The sequence below is a fragment of the Pararge aegeria genome, chromosome 10, assembly GCF_905163445.1.
Source record: "Pararge aegeria chromosome 10, ilParAegt1.1, whole genome shotgun sequence".
Lineage (NCBI taxonomy): Eukaryota > Metazoa > Arthropoda > Insecta > Lepidoptera > Nymphalidae > Pararge > Pararge aegeria.
In genome coordinates, this window is record NC_053189.1 from 6,584,851 (window position 1) to 6,609,599 (window position 24,749).

The 24,749-nt window shown below is 36.1% G+C and overlaps 1 protein-coding gene across 1 annotated transcript; it reads right to left on the reverse strand.

The window, feature by feature from the left end:
- Window positions 1-375: 375 nt before the first annotated feature.
- LOC120627032 (zonadhesin-like) lies at window positions 376-24,358 on the reverse strand. The gene is made up of 17 exons (XM_039894871.1): window positions 24,337-24,358; window positions 23,440-23,634; window positions 18,039-18,239; window positions 16,827-16,967; window positions 16,141-16,281; window positions 14,879-15,058; window positions 14,595-14,738; window positions 12,928-13,113; window positions 11,930-12,127; window positions 10,063-10,257; window positions 8,628-8,783; window positions 7,744-7,908; window positions 6,809-6,973; window positions 4,820-5,002; window positions 3,093-3,290; window positions 1,272-1,466; window positions 376-678 (listed from the first exon to the last, which is right to left on the reverse strand). The coding sequence occupies exons 1-17, from the start codon at window positions 24,356-24,358 to the stop codon at window positions 644-646; spliced, it is 2,700 nt and encodes an 899-aa protein (XP_039750805.1). The 3' UTR covers window positions 376-643.
- Between the last annotated feature and the right edge of the window lie 391 nt (window positions 24,359-24,749).

The following is a 24,749-nucleotide window of genomic DNA, read 5'->3' on the forward strand; positions in this document are numbered from 1 at the left end:
GCTTACAATCCAAGGTCATGCCCAGAAAAACTGTGGAATCTTCCATTTTTAGTGATTCTCCATTTATTATTATATTTTTATTAACTTTCTTTACATTTGGTAAAATAAATTCCACACACTTAGTTTTTTTTGCATTTAAAAGTAAATTATTGACAGTAAACCAGTGCGACATATGCGACATAGCACGGCTTACATCGACAGAGTTATCTCTACCTCTATCAGTTTTAAAAATTAGAGATGTATCATCTGCAAACAGTACAATGTCACAGGTTTCACTGACATGGTGTGGAAGATCATTTATATACACCAAAAATAGGAAGGGACCCAAAATTGAACCCTGTGGGACACCCATTGACATAGCCGACCCCTGCGACTTAATGTCTTTTATGCAAACCCTTATTATATATTCGCTTTTTAGTGCAGTCAGGATCATGCAGTTTGGCAAAACCGATGGACGAACTTTGTGTACTGATAGACATAGGTCCTTTGTATTAAATATATTTGTCCACCGTTTAAAGACTGGGAGTCATTTTTTTTTTCTACTCCCAATTATTATGACATCTATACTGACTGAACTAGTTAGCAAGTTTGTTTTTCTCTGTTTTCCTCATTGTTTTCATACTGCCGATGCTGCTGCACTCTATTATAGACGATAAACGTCAATAGAGGGATTGTTATCTGTAAAAAAACAAACATAACATTAATGACAGATAAAGAGCATATAAACACTACGCTAAGAGTTAAGACTACGATTAAAATAAATGATTTCCTAACTTAATTTGGACCTCTACGAAGTAGTCCACCACGCCGCTTGGCCAAGTGCGTATTCCTTGCCTTCACGCGGCTTTCAAAGGCCAGGCCTAATTAAAGTACATGTTTTTTTTGAGCTTTAAGTCTAAGTCTAATTCCTCTACAGATCTCTTCATTTCTTATTTGATCACGTAGAGAGTAAAGATGCTTCTGACATAGCTCTCTCCATCGCCCGTTGAAGCTTTAGTTTTGTCAGCGTCTATTACATAATTAATTGAGTTACAGAATGTTGTGTTCATGTGAGATTTGACTTCGTTGATTGGAAACTATTTATAAATATATTTTTGTTTTAACGCTGTTGATAACGAATAAATAAATTATTAAACACTTCGCAAGGCATGATCTGTGTCCATCAACCTAGGCAGCAGTACTTTTCTGTCACAAAAAGCTCTTCCACTTAGTAGTTAGTATGTCTTCTGGAAATAATGATCCTTAGTTAAGATTAAAAAAAATGAACCTACCGCAAGCTCGGATAGGGATACATTCGCCTGTGGAAAGACTCCTTTGATATCCATCTTGACACACGCACCGTGGCCTACATTCGTGTGGAAGGAGGGTGTTGCATGTAACCACTTTAACGTCACCGCAATTCTCCGAGAGGCATGGCCCAGGGCAGGAGTCATACATTTCGTTTATCCTCGTGCATTTGAAAGGAGCTTAAAACAAACCACCAAAAACTTTAGCAGAAACACCCTATGCAATAAACGTAAAGGTTGCTGCATATTTACACGGAATGCCTTGCCCGCATGTATTTTTAATATTATGTTTCACCACAAGTTAGCCCTTTTGTCATGATGTAATCTAAGGTTATAGCGGGTTAACCTGTTACGGGTAAGGCAGTTATGTTAAACCCACACCCCTTAGCGATTTCACCCCTTTGCGTTTATCAGTAGGATGGTAGTTAGCAACGGTTAAAACCCACCATACCAGATAAAATTCAGAAACAATTTTTAAACTACGACCACCAGAGATCGGATCCAGGACTTTTGCCCTATAAAACCACAGCACGCTTACTCAAAGTAAAGGTTTCATATGTGACTTGTTTCAAGTCGCAAGGAACGGGGCAGTTTTTGATTTTATATATAAAATCATTGTCATCATTGATTACCATATAAAATACACCTACTACAAGTGCCATTTTAAATTTTTTTTTTTAAAAAAGCTCAAAATAGGAGATATAGAGCACGCAAAAAAAACTAAGTAGAAAAAAATATAGTACTGAATTTGATATCCAATTAAAGAGTTTTATCGTGCAATTTTACAAGTAAATATACAAAATAGTGATAGTTTCTAAAATTACCTATAACTCAAATTAGCAATCGGAACGCGCTCCATAAAGTAAAATAAAATAGTTGGAAAATCCAAACGTGCACGCCTCATAATCTCATTCATTACAATAAAATTGAGATTATTTGTAAAAAATAATTAAATTACATCTAATTAATTAAAGTGAAAAGTAATAGGCTTCTATTTCTCAAAATACTGAAGCCCACAAAAAAAAGCAACTCGATAAGTGAAGTATTTCGCTCGTTACCGTGACCACAAGATACGGGATCCACACAAACAGACACACGGACGTCCAAGACAGACATCTTTAAACAATGTTTTAATTAGTTTCAATAATAAAAAAAGTGTGTGTCAGCTCCGACGCACGACTGGAGTTTACTCCTTAAGTACGATTGTCGAAACATACACAAAAAGTTTATTTAGCTGAATAAAGATTAATACCATATTATGAAAGGGTAAATTAAAAATCCTGTGCAATTTATTCACACACGGCGGATGTGTAATTTCTTAAAAGTAGCCTACGGGAGATTGAGGTGGATGTAGAGTATCAGAAATATTAGGAGAAAATGTAAAGTTTATTATGTATTTAGTTTCCATGGTAACAAGATTAGGAAAAATAAGTTAATTTAACGAAAGCGACGTTGCATGTTTGCGCATCACAGTTGCCGGGCATGCAACGTCGCAAAGCGAAAACGTAACGAGGTCATTCATCAGTAGATTTTACTCCTCACATTTTTCTGATACCGGGCGCCTTATATATGAAAATCGATTCTTAAGGAGTAAACTCCAAAAAGAGATTTAAAAATATCATGAGTGTTAAAAATAGTGTTTCTTCGCAACATTTTGCTATTTATATTTACTTATAAAAGCAATCAAGAATAAATAAGTGACATTTTAAGTTGGAGAATCACTCGGTGTGCGTAAGCTGACAGTAATACCCACCACAACGCTTCGCTTATGAGGCGTGCAATAATTCAACGGTACAAAATAATTACCACATTCGGAACCTAGGATACATCTCTTGTCTTTCTCACTGGCCAGCAGATAATTCCTTTTACAAGCGCAACCTCCAGAGCAGGGGAATGCTGGCAAACAAGCCACTTGAGCCAAGCTGTCATCCTTTGGACAATAGTTGGTGGGGCAACCGAATTTACATGCCGTATATGTTTGATTATACCCGCAAGGATTTCCACCTGAAAATACAATGTTACAGCTAAAGAAAATTGCTGCATCACACATCCAGGCCACCTCGTCAATGGTGGGTGCGGCTGCTACCGGTGCCGAGCAGGCCAAGAGGCGTAAATATGAAACCTGGATAGCAGCTTCTTTTTTGTGCCTTTTGGAGTCGACTTTGGGACCGTGGGGTCCAGAGGCAAGAACTCTTTTCAAAGAATTATCGAAAAGGGTTATCGGGTCTTCCGGTGATCCTAGAGCGGGCAGTTACCTTGGCCAACGAATTAGTTTGGCCATCCAAAGGGGCAATGCTGCCAGCATCTTAGGAACTGTGCCTCGCTTCGGTGGTTTAGAGGATGTTTTAGATTTTATTTAGTTTTAAATAGTTTACAGCAAAAGTAAAAATAGTCAAATTCTATAAATTCTTCACTTAATAGAAGTCCAATTCATTAGCATTTTTCTTATATACAGGGTTAAATAAAAAATACCAGAAAGCACTCGGCCTTGTAGTTCCTTTGGCAAGAAAGCCCGAGCTAATATGTATGTATGTTAAAAGTGCTTAGCTTGTAAGAAAATATTTGTTAGCACGTATTGTGCATATTCATTTAGATAATTATTATATTGACGTGATCTTGTAACAAAACATTCGTTATGGACACACAATTCCAATATTGTTAGTATATAAGATCAATCTAAACCTCTGTACTTCATGCCACTATTGTCATTTTATAACACTATTTGTAAGTAACTACTACGATTCAATATTTACCAGTGAATAGTCCGTGTCTACATTATTTATTATCTTTACCTACTTCCGAGCAGGTACGTAAAAGTGGTGACCCCGAGGTCATTAAAACTAACAACTTTCGTTCCACGACTTTTTAAAATTTTATTCATACAAAAAATAAATATCGTTTCATTTCTGTAAAATGATATTACACCAAATACATGTGATCCGAGTTGTCGATCGTGGTTCGTGGATTGAGTCGTGATTCGCGCGCTGTTGCCGATGTTACTTTACAGAGTAGTTACAAGTAGAGAATCCATGTAAAATATTGATTTATTTATTTAATATTTCACAAACTATAGAGTAAAAAGTCGTAGCACAAAAGTTTTTAGTTTTAATATAAACAAATGTAGGCCGAGAGCTTTTCGGTATTTTTTATTTAATCCTCTATAAAAAAATTGCCTATTACTATTTTATTTCATCATCATCCATTACAAGTACACTTTAGAGGTCGGGTCCACCACGCTTGCTACATAAGGAATCTGTACACATCCTTAACAACATTATGGAGAACTCTCAGGCGTGCAGGTTTCGTAAAAAATGTGTTCCTTCACCGTTGAAGCGAGTAATATTACTTAAAAATCGCATCTCCGAAAAGACAGAGGTGCTTGCCGGGGTGAAGCGGAAGTTTCATTGTTTAATAAGCTTATATTATTAAAAAAATGTTTAATTACTATATTTTATCATTTACCACGAAAAACTAGCTAAAAAAGAACTTCGATAGATTTATATTGCTGTAGTATTATTGCTCTTAAAAATTACCTGGACAGTCTTGTGGTAAAACACATATGCCGTCATCATTCTTAATGTAACCAAATTTGCACTCGCAACCTTTTGGTTCACATTTTTCTGTGCAAATTGCCTCTGGGTTTTTGCAGGTTGACTGGCACCGATTGGGACATTCTGTGTAGGTTTTGTTTTGATCACCCTTGCACAGTGTATTTTCTGGAAACATAACAATGGTGTTTAAGCAATACGACTACTGCGTGCTACTGCGACTACACAGCGCTCATCAGACCAAGTATTCTGTATTAGCTAATGCATGTTACATTAAATTGTGTGTGGCGAATAACTTGAGCTCAGTTTAAGTTATGTGGAAGAAGATACGAAGAAAACTGCTTAGAACGCAAACGGTTTGACCGACTTGAATGGGGGAGTTTGGAATTGCATACGTATAGCTTCGAGGCAGGTTTCGTTTACGTGTTTTAGCTAAGATAGAGACCTGCAATCGTCTGTTTATTTATTGAAAATGTATTCCCATTATACGGATAACCACTCGGCCTATATTAGAATGATGTTCTTTGTACACTGATAATATATTTTTTTGCTGTCGTTGTCATAAACGATTTGATACTTTAGGATAACGTATTTAAATGATCTCTCCTTAGTCGTTCACTCTTGATACATTTTCTTTGGCTACAGCAGCCCCCGCGATGCGCCTCCACGTGTTACGATCTTCAGCGTTTCTGGAACATTGGACTATGGAGGTTTGTGTTGCAGCTTTTATTATGTCTGTCCAACGCGTGAGTAATCGACCGCGTGACCCGTTAGCCTTCCACTTTCCCCTGGACGACAAGTCGTTTCATGGAGTGTTTGTTCCTAATTTAAATTTAAATGATACCTCCTTTTTATCTTACATAGTAACATAATAAATCAATGGCTTACATAGTGAATAAACTCATTACCTTTCTGGAAGTGATATACCGCCAATACAAGTTTGTTGTCGTTTAACCGGAGCCTGGTGAGGCAGAATGAGAAGGGTTAAAGCCGTAGTCCACCACGCTGGCCCAGTGCGGATTGGTAGATTACATGCCTTTGTGGACATTACGGAGAATTCTCAGGCATGCATTACTTAAAACGCACATCATTTAGAAAAGCTACATGTGCGTGCTGGGTTTCAAACTCGGCCCCCGAGAGTGAAGTCGAAGTCCTAACCACTGGTCTATCACAGCTCCCCTATCTAAGTGTTATAACATAATATAAACACATAACAAAAGTAAGTATTATAGTTAGAGCTTATTCTATTTTTTTCAGAAATATCACTTACCTGGAACACATTTACCGCTTTCATCTCTTACATAGTTGAGTATACATCTACAGCGCGGGCATCCATCATTTGGAAATATTTCTTCAAACTCTCCACATTGGCCTTAAAAAAAATAAAGGTATAAACTTATTGCAAAAAATATGGTTCAAAAGCTACTCAACTGAAGTTATTCAAAGTTGAAAAAAATAACTAAATTGATTGAATTCAAGTAGGCCTAGTAGTTTATAAGCATTTTTGAAACGTCAAGTCAGTCTGTTTGTAGTGACTCTACCACGTGTTCAAAAGACAGATTTTATCGAAAGAGCCGGCAAAAAAAACTCAGCAGATTACTCTTTTTCAACATCATTTTAAGACATTAATTAATCGTGTAGTAACCACGATTGATTAAATGTATTTTAATACATTCTTAACACTTAGGTTACCCATACCCACAAAGGATTTCTGTAATTTTTTCAGACGGTATGCAGACATCACTAGTTTATGTCCATTTCTATTAACTCGATTGTTTGTATCGACATTTTGTTTATAATTATTAATGTTTGTTCCATGGTATTTTATATTATTATAAATATATTGCGAAGCTACTGTAAGTTTACCTTTTTTTTCAAATTTGGCTCGAAGGGATTCGCGAGAAAAAATTTTTTTTCGACGACTTGAAGTTTATATTTGTTTAAAAAAAATAGATTGTATACAATATTACTTACTAGGAATGCATACACCGCTACTGCTATACTCATACCCTTTGATACATCTGCATGGCCTACATCTGATCTTCTCGGTTGATTCCACAACTAAAATGTCAGGCTCTGCTCGTGGATTCAATATAACAGGGCAAATATTTGCTTCTTCGTTTTTTCCACACCGAGAAACTAATAACAAATGAAAAATTTAACATAACGTATATAAATTTTAACACTAAATATTACAAATAAATCCGTATAATATTTAAATAACGTACAGAATTGAGAATTGAGAAAAAGACGCCCCAAAACGTACTTGCTTTGATATATAAACTTAGATCACACAAATCCCTTCGTACCAAATTTAAAGAAATAGGTATACTTACAGTAGCCTTGCAATATATTTATAATAATATAATCTTTATTAAACAAAACATAAATAATTATAAACAAAAAGTCGATATAAACAGTCGACTAACTAGAAACGGACATAAATTAGTGATATCTGAATATCGTCTGAGAAAAGTGCAGAAATCCTTTGTGGGGATGGTTATATGCTTTTATAACATGATACCAAAGGTAATATTAGATCTATCTTAACCAAAGTTTAAGCAATATATTAAAACACATTTAACAAATCGTGGTTACTACACGATTGATGAATTCCTTAACGACAAGGCTGCTTGGAAGCAGGCCGCTCCGCTCTCATCTCTCACAAAACAGAAAAATTCTAAAGATTGTTAAACTTTAAAATGATGTTGGATAAGAGCAATCTGCTGAGTTTCTTGCCGGCTCTTCTCAGTGGAATCTGCCTTCCGAACCGGTGGTAGAGTCACTACAAACAGACTGACTTGACGTTTCAAAAGTGCTTATTAATTAGGCCTACTTGAAATAAATGAATATTGAATTTTTTGAAATTGATTAAAAAAAAATTAGGTAGTGAATACAATTTTACTTACTAGGAATGCATACACCGCTACTGCTATACTCAAACCCTTTAATACATCTGCATTGCCTACATCTGATCTTCTCGTTTGATTGGACAACTAAAATGTCAGGCTCTGGTTGTGGATAAAATATGATAGGGCAATCATTTGGTTCTTCATTTTTTCCACACAGAGAAACTAAAAACCAATATAATATAAAAAACTAAGTAATAAACATCAATAGTGCACCAATCGTCCTGAGTGCAGATTGGTAGGCATGCCTGGTAGTCCCAGCCTTTAAGAATTTAGGAGTTAGAGGTGCGTGCCGGGGATTGGACTCAGTGATAGAGAATTTTATATCCAAATAGCGCTCCCTCGCGACTTTGTCCGCGTATAAGTCTATCTTAAAAGACAAATGCTGTCGCTAACTTTTTTTTGAACTTTTAAAGGGGAACGACTTTAACCTTTTACGCAGCACACGTAGCGAAAAGGAAAAAAAATATGATGATAAAGCCTTCCTGGATAAATGGGCTATCCAACAAAGACATTTTTTTTTAATCAGACCAGTAGTTCCTGAGATAATCGCGTTCAAGTAAACAAACAAACAAACTCTTCCGCTTTATATATTAGTATAAGATATATAAAATTCCCGTGTCATAGTGTCGGGGACTCCTCTAAAACGGCTTGACAGATTCTTATAATTTTTTTTTTTCATAAACGGTCTGAGAATCGTTCGTCATCTATTTTTCCCCCTAAGCGACTACGATGGATGAATTTAATTTTTGTTTTCAATTAGCATCCCAAAATATTTTTAAAACAACTTAACAAGCGCGGACTAAGTCGCAGGCATCAGCTAGTATACATATAATATTTTATACTAGGCATTAATAACTAATATAACTAATATAAAAACTTACTTCGAGTACATACACCGTTAACTTTCGTGTAACCGTCAATACATTTGCATCCAGGCAAGCATCTTATCCTTTCGGCGATAGCGTCATCCTTGGAAAGAGTTTGTGGGTAATCGACAGCACATTCCGTTGGTACTTCGTTCTTACCACATTGCGGTGCTGGGGCCATTGCAAAAATCATATCACCATTAACCTTACCCTACAAATAGGTACTACCCACAGACTACTACAAAGTTCGGCGTACTTGTATATTAAATAGCCACATAAAGAACGTAAAAAAATACTAAAGTTGGATGGTTGGTTTTGTTAATAATAAAGCACTAGCAGTGCATTGCTCTACTGGGATCGAACGATTATCACTGACAGGTATATTACAGCTAATAGACCTGATATAGTGCTAGTCGATCGATCAGTGCGCCGTGCAATAATTGTTGACATAACTATTCCACATGACGATAATCTGGTGAAAGCTGAAAAGGAAAAAGTATCTAAATACATGGACCTTGCTCACGAGATTACCGCCATGTGGAGTGTTGAGTCGACCGTTGTTGTTCCGATTGTCGTTTCAGTCAATGGTCTTCTCGCGAAAAGCTTCGACCAACATCTCAAGAAGCTTTCGCTTGGTTGTTGGATCAAGGGTCGGATACAGAAGGCAGTAGTCCTTGAAACGGCGCGTATTGTGAGGAGGTTTCTCACTCTGGAGCCCTGACCACCGGTTGCTTGGGCATTCAAAAGACCCGCAAGCGGAGGGTGGAAGTTTTTTTTTTTTTTTATAAATTTTTAATAGTGTTTTTTAATGTATTCTTAAGGATTGTTAATAATTTAAAAAAAAAAAAGAAAAATAATAAATGATAGAAATAAAAAGCACTTTTAGTTTTGTTCATAATAAAGCACTTTTCAGTCTTAATTTTCAATGAAATTACTTACAGTATACCAAATTATTTTTAGAGAAATTTTCAGTACCAGCCTGGCATTGGTTATTTAGCGTGGTCGACCTCGAAGTGTTTTAAATCGGTCGATTCCGGTTATTATCACTATCACTACCATGTGATTACAATAGATAATGCCCGCCAACCCGCATTGAAGCATCGTGTTGCTCTGATTCCCCCTTTGCTACGAGAAAAAAAGGCAGTACCCAGTAGTGGTATACTTACCTACTTTAATAACTAATTTTACAAACAAGGCAGATTGTTGTTTGTAAATAAATATAACTAAATATATTACGAAACCACACACTTCGCCTTCAGCCCCGAAGTAAGCGTAGCTTTTGTTCTGGGTACTGAGATGACTGATGAATAATATATAATATTAAATTGTGGGAATCGAACCCAAAGCCTTGGGCTTAGAAAGCAGGGTCACTGCACTGCGCCATCAAAATTATACTTATTGTTCATAAATAATTCTTATGAATTTAATTGAATTATTCCATAAAACTTACGGCATTCAGCAATAGGTACGCAGATGCCTGACTCATTCCTGAGGTATCCTTTTTTGCAAACGCATTGTGGTTGACATTCCTGGCCTCCAATTGATATTGTGCATATCGATGTACCTCTGTCCCTGCACTTGTCTGAAGAGCATCTTGAAGAACATGGAGCCCAGATTTCGTTTTTCCTCGTGCATTTGACTGGAGCTGCAGACAAATTATTTTTACGCATTAACTTCGATTTTACATAGTTAGTTACGGCTAAGTCTAGCAATTCAAGTTATACTAGCTGTTGCCCGCGACTTCGTCTGCTTTTGATTTTGTATTTTGATGTGGCATTCAATTTAGTTGTAGTTCTAAAAAAAATTAAAGTATTCAGTATCGCTAAGCCTTAAATGAGGAGTTTGTTCCGATGAGGAGTTCTGTCCTCTATCTCCAACCACATTCATCAGGTCTACACAAAGTTTGGGCAAAATTAAATACATATTATAACCTCTATAATACAAAAATAATTATTTTAATTGGTTATAATTGGACGGAGTTATGGTGTAAAATCTTCAAACACTTTCATCCCGTCTCCCAAAGGAAATGTCGGGATAAAAAGTATCCTATATTACTTCTGACACTTCCAAGAATATGTGTACAAAGTTTCATGAGGATCGGTAAAGTAGTTTTTGCGTGAAAGCGTAACAAACAAACTTACATTGACATTTATAATATTAGTAGGTATAGTTTATTTTAAGACATTATTATATCACTTGCTTCAACGGTGAAAGAAAACATCGTGAGGAATCCTGCATACCTGAGAGTCCACCAATCCGCACTGGGCCAGCGTAGTGGACTACGGGCTTAGACTTTTTGTGGCAGACCCATGCTTTGTAGTGGGCCGGTAAGAGGTTGATATGACCTAGCATTTCAAAGTGGCAACATTGCCAGCATTTTGGGTATGCCCATAAGTGAAATATGAATGTTACTTTGTAATTATTATTATGTAATTATTATACTTGGAATTATATATAACCTAAATAAAGTTATATTTGTTAATTTAAAAAAAACACAGTAATCTAAGTTTTGAGATTTACTTTCCGTTCCAAGCATTCTTATCACCGTAACCCAAGAGACTGTTCCAGAGGATGGGAGTTTAACGTGTGTGATTTTCTTACTTATTCGATAGCGTGAAATTAACTAAGATTTAGATGGTATCGAAAAAACGCCACCTAGTGACAAGCCCGTTTACCAATATTGTAACTAGATTGCAATATGGATTTTCGATACCATATAAATCATAATTAACTAAAAATAAGTCTTTTGTAAGAACACGGTCCACTCATGTGACCAGGCGACTCTAAGCGGGTCACTTGCATCGGCTGTCCACCTAGTGAGGGGTGGACGATCACCTTGGCGCAGTGTTAAGCTCTGTGTCTTATAAGCGGGGTCCCGGGTTTAGCCCCGGCAGGGCAATTTTATCTAAATTTTTTCTGATCGAGTCTTGTGGGAGGGTACAGCCGTTGCTGCTTACCACGATGTCAAAAAAGATTTGACGGCAAGCGATTAAGCGTCCCGATGTCACTACCATAGATAGATAGATAGATAAATTCTTTATTGCACACAACTAAGGGATAAAGATAATATAAATTGAAAACATAATACAAGAAGAATAAAAATGCGCCAAGGCGGTCTTATCGCTTTAAGCGATCTCCTGACAACCCTTAATGAAAGAAGAAAATGATTATGGAAACGGGATAGTGCAATTTTAAAAATATGTCATAACATAAACTACATTGCGTCATCACTTAACACAGGTAAGATTGCAGTGAAATAGCCGATAACTGCAATGAATGAGTAGAATACAAAACATTATTTTAAAGGTGAATCTTACGACATTCCGAAGCTAGGACGCATTTTTCACGTTCGTTGTTCAGCCATTTGTAATTCCTCTTGCAAGCGCATCCAGATGCACAGGGATACGGTTGATCGCAAGCTATTTCACCTTGGTTGTCATCCTCTGGACAATTAGCGGTTGGGCACCCGGCGTTGCAGTAGACGAAAGTCTGATTATCCTTGCATGGATTTCCACCTGAAATAAAATTACAAGCACGCACAACTGTTACATAAATAAATAAAACCCCATTATTGATAAGGAAACAAACAGAAACATTAAAAATAAAGAAAAAGCTAAACATGCATCATTCAAAAACTAACGACGTTGACCTGATATATAAAATGCATGTTATACATTTTATTTATAGACACTCATACTACGTAGGATATGCAAATAACACGTCCTGTAACATGCCGTCCTGTATCCATAAACCTGAAGCGTAGGTGTATAGCCTCTTGTCTGTTATAACACCGGCAACAACGACATTCAAACCGCAACACAGCATGGCAACAATACTGCTTGGCGGCAGAAATATGCTTGGTTGAAGTACTCCTCGGACGAGCTCTGCCATAAAAAGCTATACTAAAATTACTGAAAGTTCTAGGTAGGTTACAAATAGCAGAACTTATAGTACTCTACTCTTTGGACCAATAACAACCGTCTAAATTGAAAATACGCTTATACCGCCACTTGTAGACAGAACCAATTAGGTTACTAGTTTTGGAGGCTGGCATCCCCAATACCCCTCATAAGCTAAATATCGAATAACAAAGTTTTAATGATCATAACATCATTAAAACTTTGTTATTTTATAGACCATAGACCATAGACCATAGACCGTAGACCATAGACCATAGACCATAGACCATAGACCATAGACCATAGACCATAGACCATAGACCATAGACCATAGACCATAGACCATAGACCATAGACCATAGACCATAGACCATAAGGTCTGAGAATGTTATTTTATGTTTAAGCAACTATACTACCTGGACAGTCTTGTGGTAGAATACATTTTCTGTCATCCGAATAAAGATAACCAGGTTTGCATCCACAGCCATAGCCTTCTCGACATAACTTAGTGCAAATGCCATTAGGGTTTTTGCATGTTGACGTGCATCGGTTTGGGCATTGAGTGTAAGTCGTGTTTCGATCACCGTCGCACAGTTTATCCTCTGAAAACAATGTTTAGATAGGAACGAACTAACTAATTAAAAAAAAAACTGCTCTACTAGAACTACTTTGGATGTATCTACTATATCCCAAAAGTATCTTATTTAGCGGTGATAGCCTTGTGGGTAAGGCTTCGGCTTGCCTTTCGTTGAGACCGACTTTGAGCCCCGGCACGCACCACTGACTTTTCGGAGTTATGTGCGTTTTAATTTAATTGTAATATCACTTGCTTTAAACGATGAAGTAACATCGTGAGGAAACATAAAATACTAAATACATAAAACTGCATGCATACATAAAATTCTCAACGGCATGTGAAGTCTACCAATCCGCACTAGGCCAGCGTGCTAGACTACGGCCTAAATCCTACTCATTGCTCCTTCTGAGATGAACCCGTGCCCTGTAGCGGGCCGGTAATGGGTCGTTGATGGTGATGATGATCTTAGTTTTGCAGAAATTAAAGGTTTTGTTGATACACTACAAATTATATTTAAAAAAATGATTGCCCGCAATAACGCTCGCCGGGTGCCATGGCCGCACTCGTGGTGACCTTGTACCGTAGCTTAAAATTATGGATTTTGGTACTGATAACAAAAAATTTTGCAACTGATAGTTTGAAATCAAAAAATACTTCATATACGCAAAGATTATCGAAGTTTGTGTCATACAACGTACTTAAAATAAGGATCATAATTCTAAAACAAAAACGTCAACGCAGTGATACTAAGCCCCTGAAGTTCTAAGCTACGAATTGAAGTCAAGTCGTTTTCACAAACATTTGCTACTGTAGCGCAACTAATTTAACACATTGGCCTCCTTTCTCGGATAATATATAACCCTCGCGAGGGCGCAATTACACCGATTGGTCGCTGTGTCTGAGATTTGCGGCCAGTTCGGGGGTTTGGGATAGAGCAAGTTGGCTTGCATTGGTCGTAAATACTCAGGGTCTCACCTGGAAAGGTAATTTCCTATTTGGAGAGATTTAGCTCTGTAAATTAGACATTTGTTTTCAAGGAACGTTTTCGACTCTAGAGGCTTAAGTAGATTTTATTTCTTGTTTACACTGATATATTATAATAAATGGGTACTACGATCTAGCATTTGCCGACCTCTTTGAATTTGATCGATGCAAGGAACGGGCTAAAAGATAAAAAATTTTTGGGGTAGCGATAAAGTAGCGTCGCTTTGGTTGCAGTCAAAAAAATCTTCTAGTGAAATAAAAAAATACCCTAACAAAAGTACAAAAAATTTAAACAAAACAACACAACATACGTGCGCAGTAAAAATAATCTATATGCAATTAAAGTACAATAAGATTCTCTGCCGACATTATCTAATTACGATATTTCTGAAATTTACAAAGAAGTTTAAGAAGAAGGAGGTTTAGAGCTATTCAACGGATACATTTTTGTGTTAGGTTATTTTTCTTGCCGTCACGAGAAGCTGTGACGTTATAGTATTTTTTAGCTATAATGAAACTTACTTGACACGCATACACCGTCACTGTTTCTCACAAAGTTCTCGATACATTGGCAAGGTCGGCATTTAATCGTCAGAGTGGATTGATTTGGGTCCATATTTTTAGCACAATCCGTTGGTTCTTCGTTTTCCGGACATTCTTGAGGAACTAATCACAATTAGAAATTTTCAAATATTAATAATAACTTTGAAATTTAAAAACCTTCGTCTTCCAATATAGTGGACATTATTCTACGAGTCAAGCTACATAACTGAAATATTCTGAGTAAAAAGTTAAGGTTCACTAACTTTTTGGACACTGTTCTTTGGGTATACAAACGCCTTGGCTATTCGTTAAGTACCCTTTAATACAATTGCATCCAGCTTGACAGGGTCCAGGTTTGCAGGCCATCTTGGTAGGGTCCCAACGACAGTCTAGTGGAGGACAAACTTGCTTGCATTCGGAGGCTTCCTCGTTTTTACCACATTCTGTAACGAAAAATGCATCATCATCATTAATCCTTTACCGGTCCACTTCAGAGAACGGGTCTCCTCCCAAAATGAGAAGAGTTTAGGCCATAGTCCACCAGGCTGGCCAAGTGCTGATTGGTAGACTTTCTACGCGTTTGGGGAACTTTGAGGCATGCTGGTTTCCTCACCAGCCGTCGTCTAAGCCACGGTTCAGCATCACATGAGATACCCTTTGGCCGAAGAACCCTATGCTTCTTCGAAAGCTCACAAGCCCAAACCGTTGCGCTGTTGCTACTCATAAGGTTAATCAACTACACACATTACGAAAAAAAATGTTTCACGTATCAAATCAAAGTCAAAAATATGTTTATTCATATAACCGTGTGATGCGTTCATCATAGTAAGACACATATTCACGTTGGATTTGCCCTTTTTACACGCTTTTTATTAGCTTCACCTGTATGTTTGTATGTTTATTTGTAACCGACATCTTTGGGCGCGATTTTGACCCACTTTGAACGTTCAGATTTGATTCAAACTTTGTAGACATATCGAAGATCGATGACAATACACTAATCTGAGAAGATTATTCCAATTTTCAAAATAAAAAATAAGATTTTTTAGTTTTTTCGGACTATTAATTACAATTACTACAGCGCCATCTAGACCCAAATGTAAAAAACCCTAGACCCAAATGTAAAAAACCTATGGCGTTTCCAACAGATGGCGTTCGCGTACCTAACAAATACCACAGAAAACATTAAGCTACTAGATGGTAGAGGGCGTTAGCTGTTACTTTTTAATGGGCTGTTTTAAATAAGTTATCACGGAATTGATAGTAGATTAGATCAAATAACAGTTTAAAATAAACCAAACTAAAAAGTAGAAAATAAATAATAGTTTAAAAAAAACTAAAAAAACACGCTTTTTATAGAAAACCGAACTAAAAAATAGAAAATAAATTTTAATTAATTATTTATTTAATAAATTTAAATTAAGAATAGTTTTAAAAATTTCTAAAAATTTAAATTAATAATAGTGTGAATAAAAAATATATTTTATTTTAAAAAAAGCGTGGACTTAGGATAGACTATACTTACTTATTTCACATTCATTGAGCTTGTTTCTAGTATAACCCGTGATACATCTGCATCCTGGCCTGCAAACTGTGATTTGCGGCTCGGCGGAATAATTGTCAGCACAGTCTGATTTTTCCTGGTATTTTCCACATTGTGGTTGAGCTAATAAAGAGTAAATGTAAGTTTTAGATTTATTACTAGCTAGCTGTTCCCACGGTTTTACCTGCGTTAACAAAGGGTGCTATTACGCATGATATTGGCCACGCAGAAACCTCAAAGACGATATATTTCCATGTCCAAATAATATGCTGTAAAGCAGAGTAACATATTAAATTAACGCTGCAAAGAGTGAATTTAATCCAAACATAATAAAATGATTCTTATTTGTAAGTAAGTACCTAATTATTATTCTGTGACCTAAAATTACGGTTGAAAGTCACCTTTTAGTTTCAAGATCTTCTTCGAAATATAATGCTTAATTGTGGCTTAGTAATATAAGAAATTTGTATATTCCGTAATTCTGTGGAATGTTTAGCCTATAAAAAAATCAAAACTGGTGGGATTTGAACCCACATCTCACTGGCTATAGCAGCCGTGTGTTTAGCCACCTAAGCTCTGTCATATATGCCGATGCTATTTGTAGTAAGTGTAGTTAAAAAACACAAATAAGAAGAAAAATAAACCCCTATTATTATCAAAATACTTACTTGGTACACATTCGTTCTGAGGGTTTCTACTATAGCCCTTTATACATCTGCATCCTGGCCTGCAGAGTGTTATTTGCGGCTGAGCCGAATAGTAGTCAGCACAGTCCGATTGCTCTTGGTATTTTCCACATTCAGATTCAGCTAATAAATTGTAAATGGAAGTTAATGTGTTGGCTTTATTGCGTACTACAAATTACTCACGATTCTTAAAAAACCTTAAAAAACATTTTACTACCCTGCCATAAAAATAGCTCTCATAAATGTGCATAGACGATAGACGGAATATCGCAGAACGAAACGAAAACCAAACAAAAATAATACAATGATCATCAAAATATGATAAAAACGGGAAAAATTGAATACCTAAACAGGAAATAAATGTAAGAATAAATATTTTTGTAACAATCATTAACACAGCCTAGACTTAAACCTATGAAAAACCAGGTAACCAATTGAGGCAGTCTGAAAAGAGTGACCGAAAGCTTAATTCTAGCGAACGCTACATTTCATGCACTTCCCCTTCAAGGCACTTATTATAATACATTAGAAATTGTCCATAGCCATAAAGGCATTCGACTCTATGTCACATAAAATTCTATTTCAGAAAAATGATACACCGCTCTTAAATCGATTGAATTTAATAAAAGCATAAGTTGAGTTAATGCGGACTAAAAAGGATCAGGAATTATATATGAAGAGGCGTTAGATAAGGCGGCCCACTCTCACCGAAGAATTTTACTGAGCCATACCGGCAGGGAAAAGCCGAAACAAGCCAGAAAACAATTCGGATATTACCAGAACGACTAACTGGTTATCAAAAATAGACCGCCTTATACAGAAACAAATTGCTGACTTAACTTAATTATTATGCAAATCAAGAAAATTATGTAAGCAATATGTATATTTCTTCATTCCACTACAACTTAGCCCTTGAATGCAATCTCAACTGCTGCTAAGCAACGATACAATCTAAGATGGCAAACCTGTAAGGGATATGGCAGTTATATTGTGAGTGGGAACTAGCCACGGCCGAATCCTCCCACCAGACCAAACAAGAGAAAATTCAGAAGTCCTAAATTCCCAAATTCCCCTGGGGATCGAATCCGGGACCCTCCGTTTAAAACCACTACGCTTAACACTGCGCCATCAGTCGTTAGAATTTTAGGCATGTAACAAACAGCATTTACCTAAAAAAAATCTAAAGTAACTTACAGGAAAGGCATTTCTCAGTTGGAATGCAAATTCCTTTGAGATCCCGGAGATAATTCGGCACACAGTCACATCCTGGCTCGCACTTGGGGTTTTCACCGCAGGGAGCAAATGAAATGAACGATATGTTGCACCACTGCGGTTGACAGATAGTCCGACATTCCTTCCATACCTCATTCTCAGGGCACAGATTGGGTCTCGGCCCTTCATTTGAAATAAAACATAACAAAATGAAAAATGAAAATAACTAATTAAAATGAAAAATGAAAAATAAAATCGAAAAATGAAAATGGAATATCGAAAAATGGAAAATTAAAATGAATAATGAAGATGAACATGAAAAATGGAAAATTAAAATGAAAAAAGAAAATGAAAAAGTTTATTAAACACCAACAGTACTACTTGTATGTTACATACATTAAGTATGTAATTATTAGTAGGTTTTGTTATTAGACACTACCGAAATAATCGCTAGCGAAAACACTAAGCTGAGCTTGTTGTTGTGCTCGCTAGCAAACATGATTGATAATGGTTATATTTTTCAAGCTCCGTAGATAAATAAAACCCTTGCGTTGGCCTCTAAGTCTGGAAGTCGAAGCATTTTAAATTATCGCCATCATTATTTCATTTCCTAAGATTTTGGGCCGCTCTTATTCAGCGACTTCTTATGCGGGAACATGTTCAAATTTATAAATCTTATATCAAGTGCGTGTTAGCAGTTATCCAGCCGTAGCGTAAATAATCAATTGGGTACGGATAATTGTCTAACTTATCATTACTTTTTTTAAATATGCATACTAATATTATAAATGTGAAAGTATGTTTTTTGTTTGTTTATTTGTTGCTCAATCGGTGCACTGATCTGAATAAAATGATGATGACGATGATGATGAATATTTTGATAAAAATGATAGATAAACCAGTTAGGTAACGCTTTAAAATAGGTGTCGTCAATCTTCAATAATTTTCTATAATAGAAATATAAGTATATCAGCATAGAATAATCAATTGGCCAAAGGTAATGCTTTCAATTAATGCGATCTTTTAAAATAACAAACAAAGAAGCAAGAAGCTTCTTTGTTTGTTATTTTAAAAGATCAACACAATACACAACTATTTGCCGTAATATTAGAATTTTAAACAATGGCTAAGGAATTGTTAACCAAATAATAAATCGTAGACAAACTAAAGCTGTGTATTTTCAAAGTCCTTAATAGTTAATAAATGTTTGCTTTAATAGTTAAAAAAGAGTCGGGATAATTAACTAATTTAAAAGTCAGTTAATATAAAATAACCGTCTGTGTTCACTTGTACATACTTGAAATGTCTTGACATAAAGTCTCCGCCGTGAAGGCTAATATAACAAAAAACACAAGCATTTTCACCTCCCAACCTTGTTTGACTGGTAAATATTTCTTTTCCTTTTATATATGTAACGAGACTGGGTAAATACAGATGATTTACACACAAGTATATCAAACACAAATGTATTCTTAGTGACGTCTGAAGTCCCGCAATCGAAGTGTGACTATCGACTATAGTAACACTGCAACGTCAGTGTAAAAATTACCTAATTCGGTTTGTATTAAAGCTTTAATTAAGTGTTTAGAATTGGGGATAATTGTTTGTATGGGAAAATTTTTCATATTACAAATTGTCCGCGGACGAAGTTGCGACCAACCGCTAGAATCCAGAATCCGTCTAAAATTGATCTAATGTTTGGCGTAGCGGTGGCTTCGGCTGTGGCTAGTTACCACCCTATCAACAGAGACGTGCTGCCAAGTGACTATGCGTTCTGATATGATGTCGGATAGAAACCGCTTAGGGAAATGGGTTTTCTAAGACTGCCATACACAGATTAGGTTAGTCCGCTTCCATTTTAGACTACATCTTCACTTAACAACAGGTGATTGCAGTTATGGGCGTGTTAGTTTTTGACCGTCTCGAGAAAGCAAACGATATTAACACTAGCAGCGCAAGACAGAGTCCTACAAATTGCCACCCCTGTCTCCATCAACTTGATGGAAGGTGTTAAGCCTCATCAATAGTCCCAGATGAAGGGACATCGAGTCGTGTCGATCGGGATGGGGCTCTCGGCGTTTAACATCAATTTACACGACCCGGGTAGAACAGCAGCTTGCCGTAGCCATAGCGAGGCAAATGAGGTCGGGGGAATATTTTCTCCCGGGACGAGCTCTACGAGGGAGGCACCTGTGCGTTCTCAGGAGATCCCGGAGCCTCCCAATTATTTGCCGAGGATGGCCACCGAGGGGGGTTTTAGTGGGTAAAAATCCCACATAACCCGATCTTCCCTGTGGTCGGGTATCTTTGAAGATTTACCCCCGGTAACAAAAAAAAAAGTGTTAAGCCTCATGTGCCTCTAATACCACACACACCCGCGCGATTCTTACAGCAAAAATAAGCTAGGTTATACTTCCTCGGACGAGCTCTGTCGCAAAATATCGAATACTACTAAACATATAAGCAAGTGAAATTAATGTTTGACAAAATAATTAACTGTAAGTATCAAATTACTTAATTGTGTTTATATTATTGCTGGTACCGATATTGCTTACGTATTAGAGCGCAAACAAAAATATGTTCCATACAATTAAACACATTTGTCAATGAAGATGACACTACCTAAATACATTTTTATTTTATAGAAAAAAACACAAGCTGTTAAAACACAACGAAATTTGTTTTTCGATAGTTGCATGGAATAAAACAAAAATTGCTTTTGTTTTGCTTGTTATGTTATTATTTTTTTCAAATAAATGCTAATGAATGATTGTTTGGCAATTAAATATCATTTGCTTTATCGGAAACCTGTATGAAGTTCATGAAGTTCTCCAAGGCGTTTGATGTCTACCAATCTGCAACTGGCCAGCGTGATGGACGCTCCAAACCCTTCTCATGCTGAGAGAAGACCCATACCCAATAGTGGGCCGATGTCAGAAAGTAGGATTCAATAATAATATAAATTCAAACTGAAAGCATTCTCTTCACGAGTCACTTAACAACTCAATAATAATAAGATAACAGTGCAAAATCAACGTTTCCAAAACTATCTGTATAGTTTTATACCCATAGTTGTATCTTCATACACGCAGGTCTAAAAACGCTCTATCTATACTTATAATAAAACTGTAACTGAATTTCTGTACCTACATTTAATATATTTTGAAAATTTCGATCGGGGGATGCTTTATAATCGATACTGAGTCCAAAACAGATTTTTATTTAATTTTTGTCTGTCTGTCCGGGCATCACGTGAAAATTACCGAACGGATTTAAATAAAATTTGGTATAGTGGTAGCTGGTATTCCGAGTCAACATATAGGATACTTTTTATTCCGATAAACAATAAGTTTCCTGCGGGAAACGGAATGAAAATTTTTATCAATTTTACTTCATAGCTCCGTTGAATTTGAACCGATTTTAATAATTCTTTTTTATTTGAAAGTGTATACTATGAAGCATGTATTGTCTAATTTTAATGAAGACCTGATAAATATTGTCGGAGATAAAGGACATAACTCTTCGCAGATACCAGCAAGTCGCAAGGCATATGGTACAACGATCGAATGCATGAACACCATCTTACTAATATTATAAATGCGAAAGTTTGTGAGGATGGAGGTATAGATGGATGGATGTATGTATAGATGGATGGTTTCAGTGTATATTTTAGTATGGTTTTCTGTAAATTGGCTGAAATATAACGATGTTTTCTAAAGATGTCATACCGCCTTACAGTTTTACTGGCGAACGCCGCGTAAATGATTGATGATTATTTAAAATAATGTACTATGTGTTTTAATTAATTTATAATAATTAAATTAAATTAAATTAAATTACTATATGTGTTAATTAATTTTAATTAAATTAATCATGATTATCTACAAAAGAATCCGCGAGGCTATGAGTTTTACTATTGTGGATAAGTCACAATAACAGCTTTTTCTATACTTTTTCGCTCAAAACACGGGTATTCGTAAGATGTTGACATTTCTATTATGATATTAATCCTTAGCCAAATAAATAGTTTTATAAATATCAATTTTGATTAAATACCTGTAAATTCCTTTTTAAATTATTTAAATTGAATCTATCGCTTAGAAGTTGCGACGGGTATCGAAACGCAGAAAGCGAGAAAAATGCAAAGGGCCGGTAGGTAACGCTCCAATTCGTTTCTAGGTTTTTTAAGATATTAAACCCTCTAATAACTGATTTGGTGCAGACGAAGTTGCGCGAGTCAGCTGGTATATTATATAAATACACATAATATATAATCCTTCAAGGTTCACTCAGGCGTAACGCCCAACCACCAGGCTGTCAACATATCACTATCACAGTTTACTATTTTTTTTTTTTTTTTTTAATTAAATCATTGATGAACTAAGCAGATAGCTCACCTGATATGTGAAAAGCAATCGCCTATAAATAGCCACTTCGCAGGGCATGAAAGGAACGCATCCTGCAAAGTGTTGCCCTGTATCCATCAACTTGCCTGTTAAGCCTCATTGTGCCTGTAATTACGTCGACATCCACCGCTTTATGCTTGCTTGCAATGCTGCTTATCGGCAGAAATAAGCATGGTGGAAGTACTTACCGAGACGGGGAAGTAAGTGCGGCATTATCACTTGGCCTTATTATAACTTTTTATTGGCCTTATTATAATTTTTTATTGGCCTTATTATAATTTTTTATTTATTATAACTTTATTATTATATTTGTGAGGTGTACGGAGACAGTCATGGGCTCATATATAATGAGAAAAAGAGTGAATACATGATCTTTAGGGCCAAAGGTATGCCGACGAAAGAGTGTGAAGTGAACTGTATCACACTGAATGGTCGCCCGCTTAAATATTTTAAGCATTTTAAATATCTAGGACATGTTGTTGTTAGACATAGAACGAGAGCGTAGGGCTTTGGCGGTGCGCTGTAATATGTTGGTCCGCAGGTTTGTCTTGGTGTAGACATGACGCAAAAGTTAGTTTGTTCAAAGCCTTTTGTCAACCCTTTTACACGGGATCCCTGTGGACCAACTATACACTGGCATCGCTAAACGCCCTACGAGTTCAGTATAATGATGGTTTCAGAATGCTGTTGGGCTTACCCCGTTATTGTAAGCAGTAACGGCATTCTGAAAGCACTAATAAATCGATACGACTCTCCAATTTACAAGTTGTATATTAAACTCCACGTAAGGCTGCCTGGACGCAGAAATTTTAATTTGTTACTTTTTTATATTGCATATTAATATTTAATGTGAGTTTTTTTTTTTGATTTAGTTTAGTTTTTAATTATTCTATTTATGGTGTAGTGTAGTGCGTAGTGATGGGTCAAAGATACCAAATAAATAAATAAAATAAATAAATAAATAACTGGCATCTTACCCGATAGACATTTATTGTTTGGAATGCAGATTCCATTGTCATCCCGAAGATAGTTCTTGATACAATCACAGCCCTGCTCGCACTTCTTGATAGGGTCACATGCGAAGTCCGTGAAGGAAATGTTGCACAATTGCGGGGGACATATTGTTCTGCATTTCTTGAGTATTTCATTCTTTTTACAGCGGAGGGTGGGCTCTGGAATAATAGAAATACCTTAGTTCCCAACTACCTAATATATGTACGAATATTTTAGATTTTGGACATATATATTATATTTTAACTAGCACTAAGTACCAACAGTATTACATGTATTTTTGAGAATTATTTGTAAAAGAAAAATAGATTGTCTTAGTTAGGTGTTAATAAGTAATAACACATAATGCTACAAATAGATCAGCATGTAGTTTTTTACGATAACTTTATATATTTATTTAACAAAATTAATTAAAACAAAAAGAAATTCACAGCCAAAAGTAAATGCCTTCCTCTGAATAATTGTTATGCGTTTTTTTATAGATTTTAACTGTAAATAAATAATAAATAAATATACTACGTACACACATCTTCATCCAGCGTAGCTTGTGTGATGGGTGCTTAGATGACTGATCAATATTTTTATGAATAATATACATAAATACTTATAATATACGGATAAGCACCCAGACATTGTAAAAACATAGCACATCACACAAACATTTTCCAGCTGTGGGAATCGAACGTTGGTCTCGGAAAGTATGGTCGCTGCCCACTGCGCCAATCGGCCGTCAAAATTTTTCTACTTAGAATGTAATCCCAATTTTGTTATTATAATCAGAAGCTTCCATATCTTGGTCTGTATGTTTCCCTCATTGTATTTGGATTACTTCACTATATTTATTCCTTTACTGTTCAGATTACTTGTTGGTATAGTGGTTAGCATATTCGACTGAAGATCACGGGGTCCCGAATTATACTCTCGGGTCGGGCGAATGTATAGTTTTCCATCAAAACATTCTTATTACCAGCCCGGATTTTGGAAATTAAGAGGCACGGAGCCTCGGAGAGCACAGAAAGCTTTCGGTCCTGCACATGCTGTCTTTCTGATGGTGTCGGAGTTCTTGTTTCGTTGGACAATGAGAATGAGCAAAAATCTTCAACGTAGTTGCAAAATTGAGATTTGGAGATTCCCTCAACTGGAAAATGTTTGTGTTATGAATATGAATTTTTTTCAGCGTCTGGGTGCCTATATGTATATGATAAGTATTTATGCATATTATTCATTAAAATATTTATCAGTCATCTTAGTGCCCATAACACGAGCTACACTTACT

Excerpts from the sequence above, each read along its gene's own strand:
- LOC120627032 (XM_039894871.1), bottom strand. The coding sequence starts at position 24,358 with ATGCTAACCACTATACCAACAA. Across the intron at positions 23,635-24,336 it reads GCTAACCACTATACCAACAA|AGCCCACCCTCCGCTGTAAA; the intron begins GTAATCTGAACA and ends CTATTATTCCAG. Across the intron at positions 6,974-7,743 it reads TAGCGGTGTATGCATTCCTA|TTTCTCGGTGTGGAAAAAAC; the intron begins GTAAGTAAAATT and ends ATTTGTTATTAG.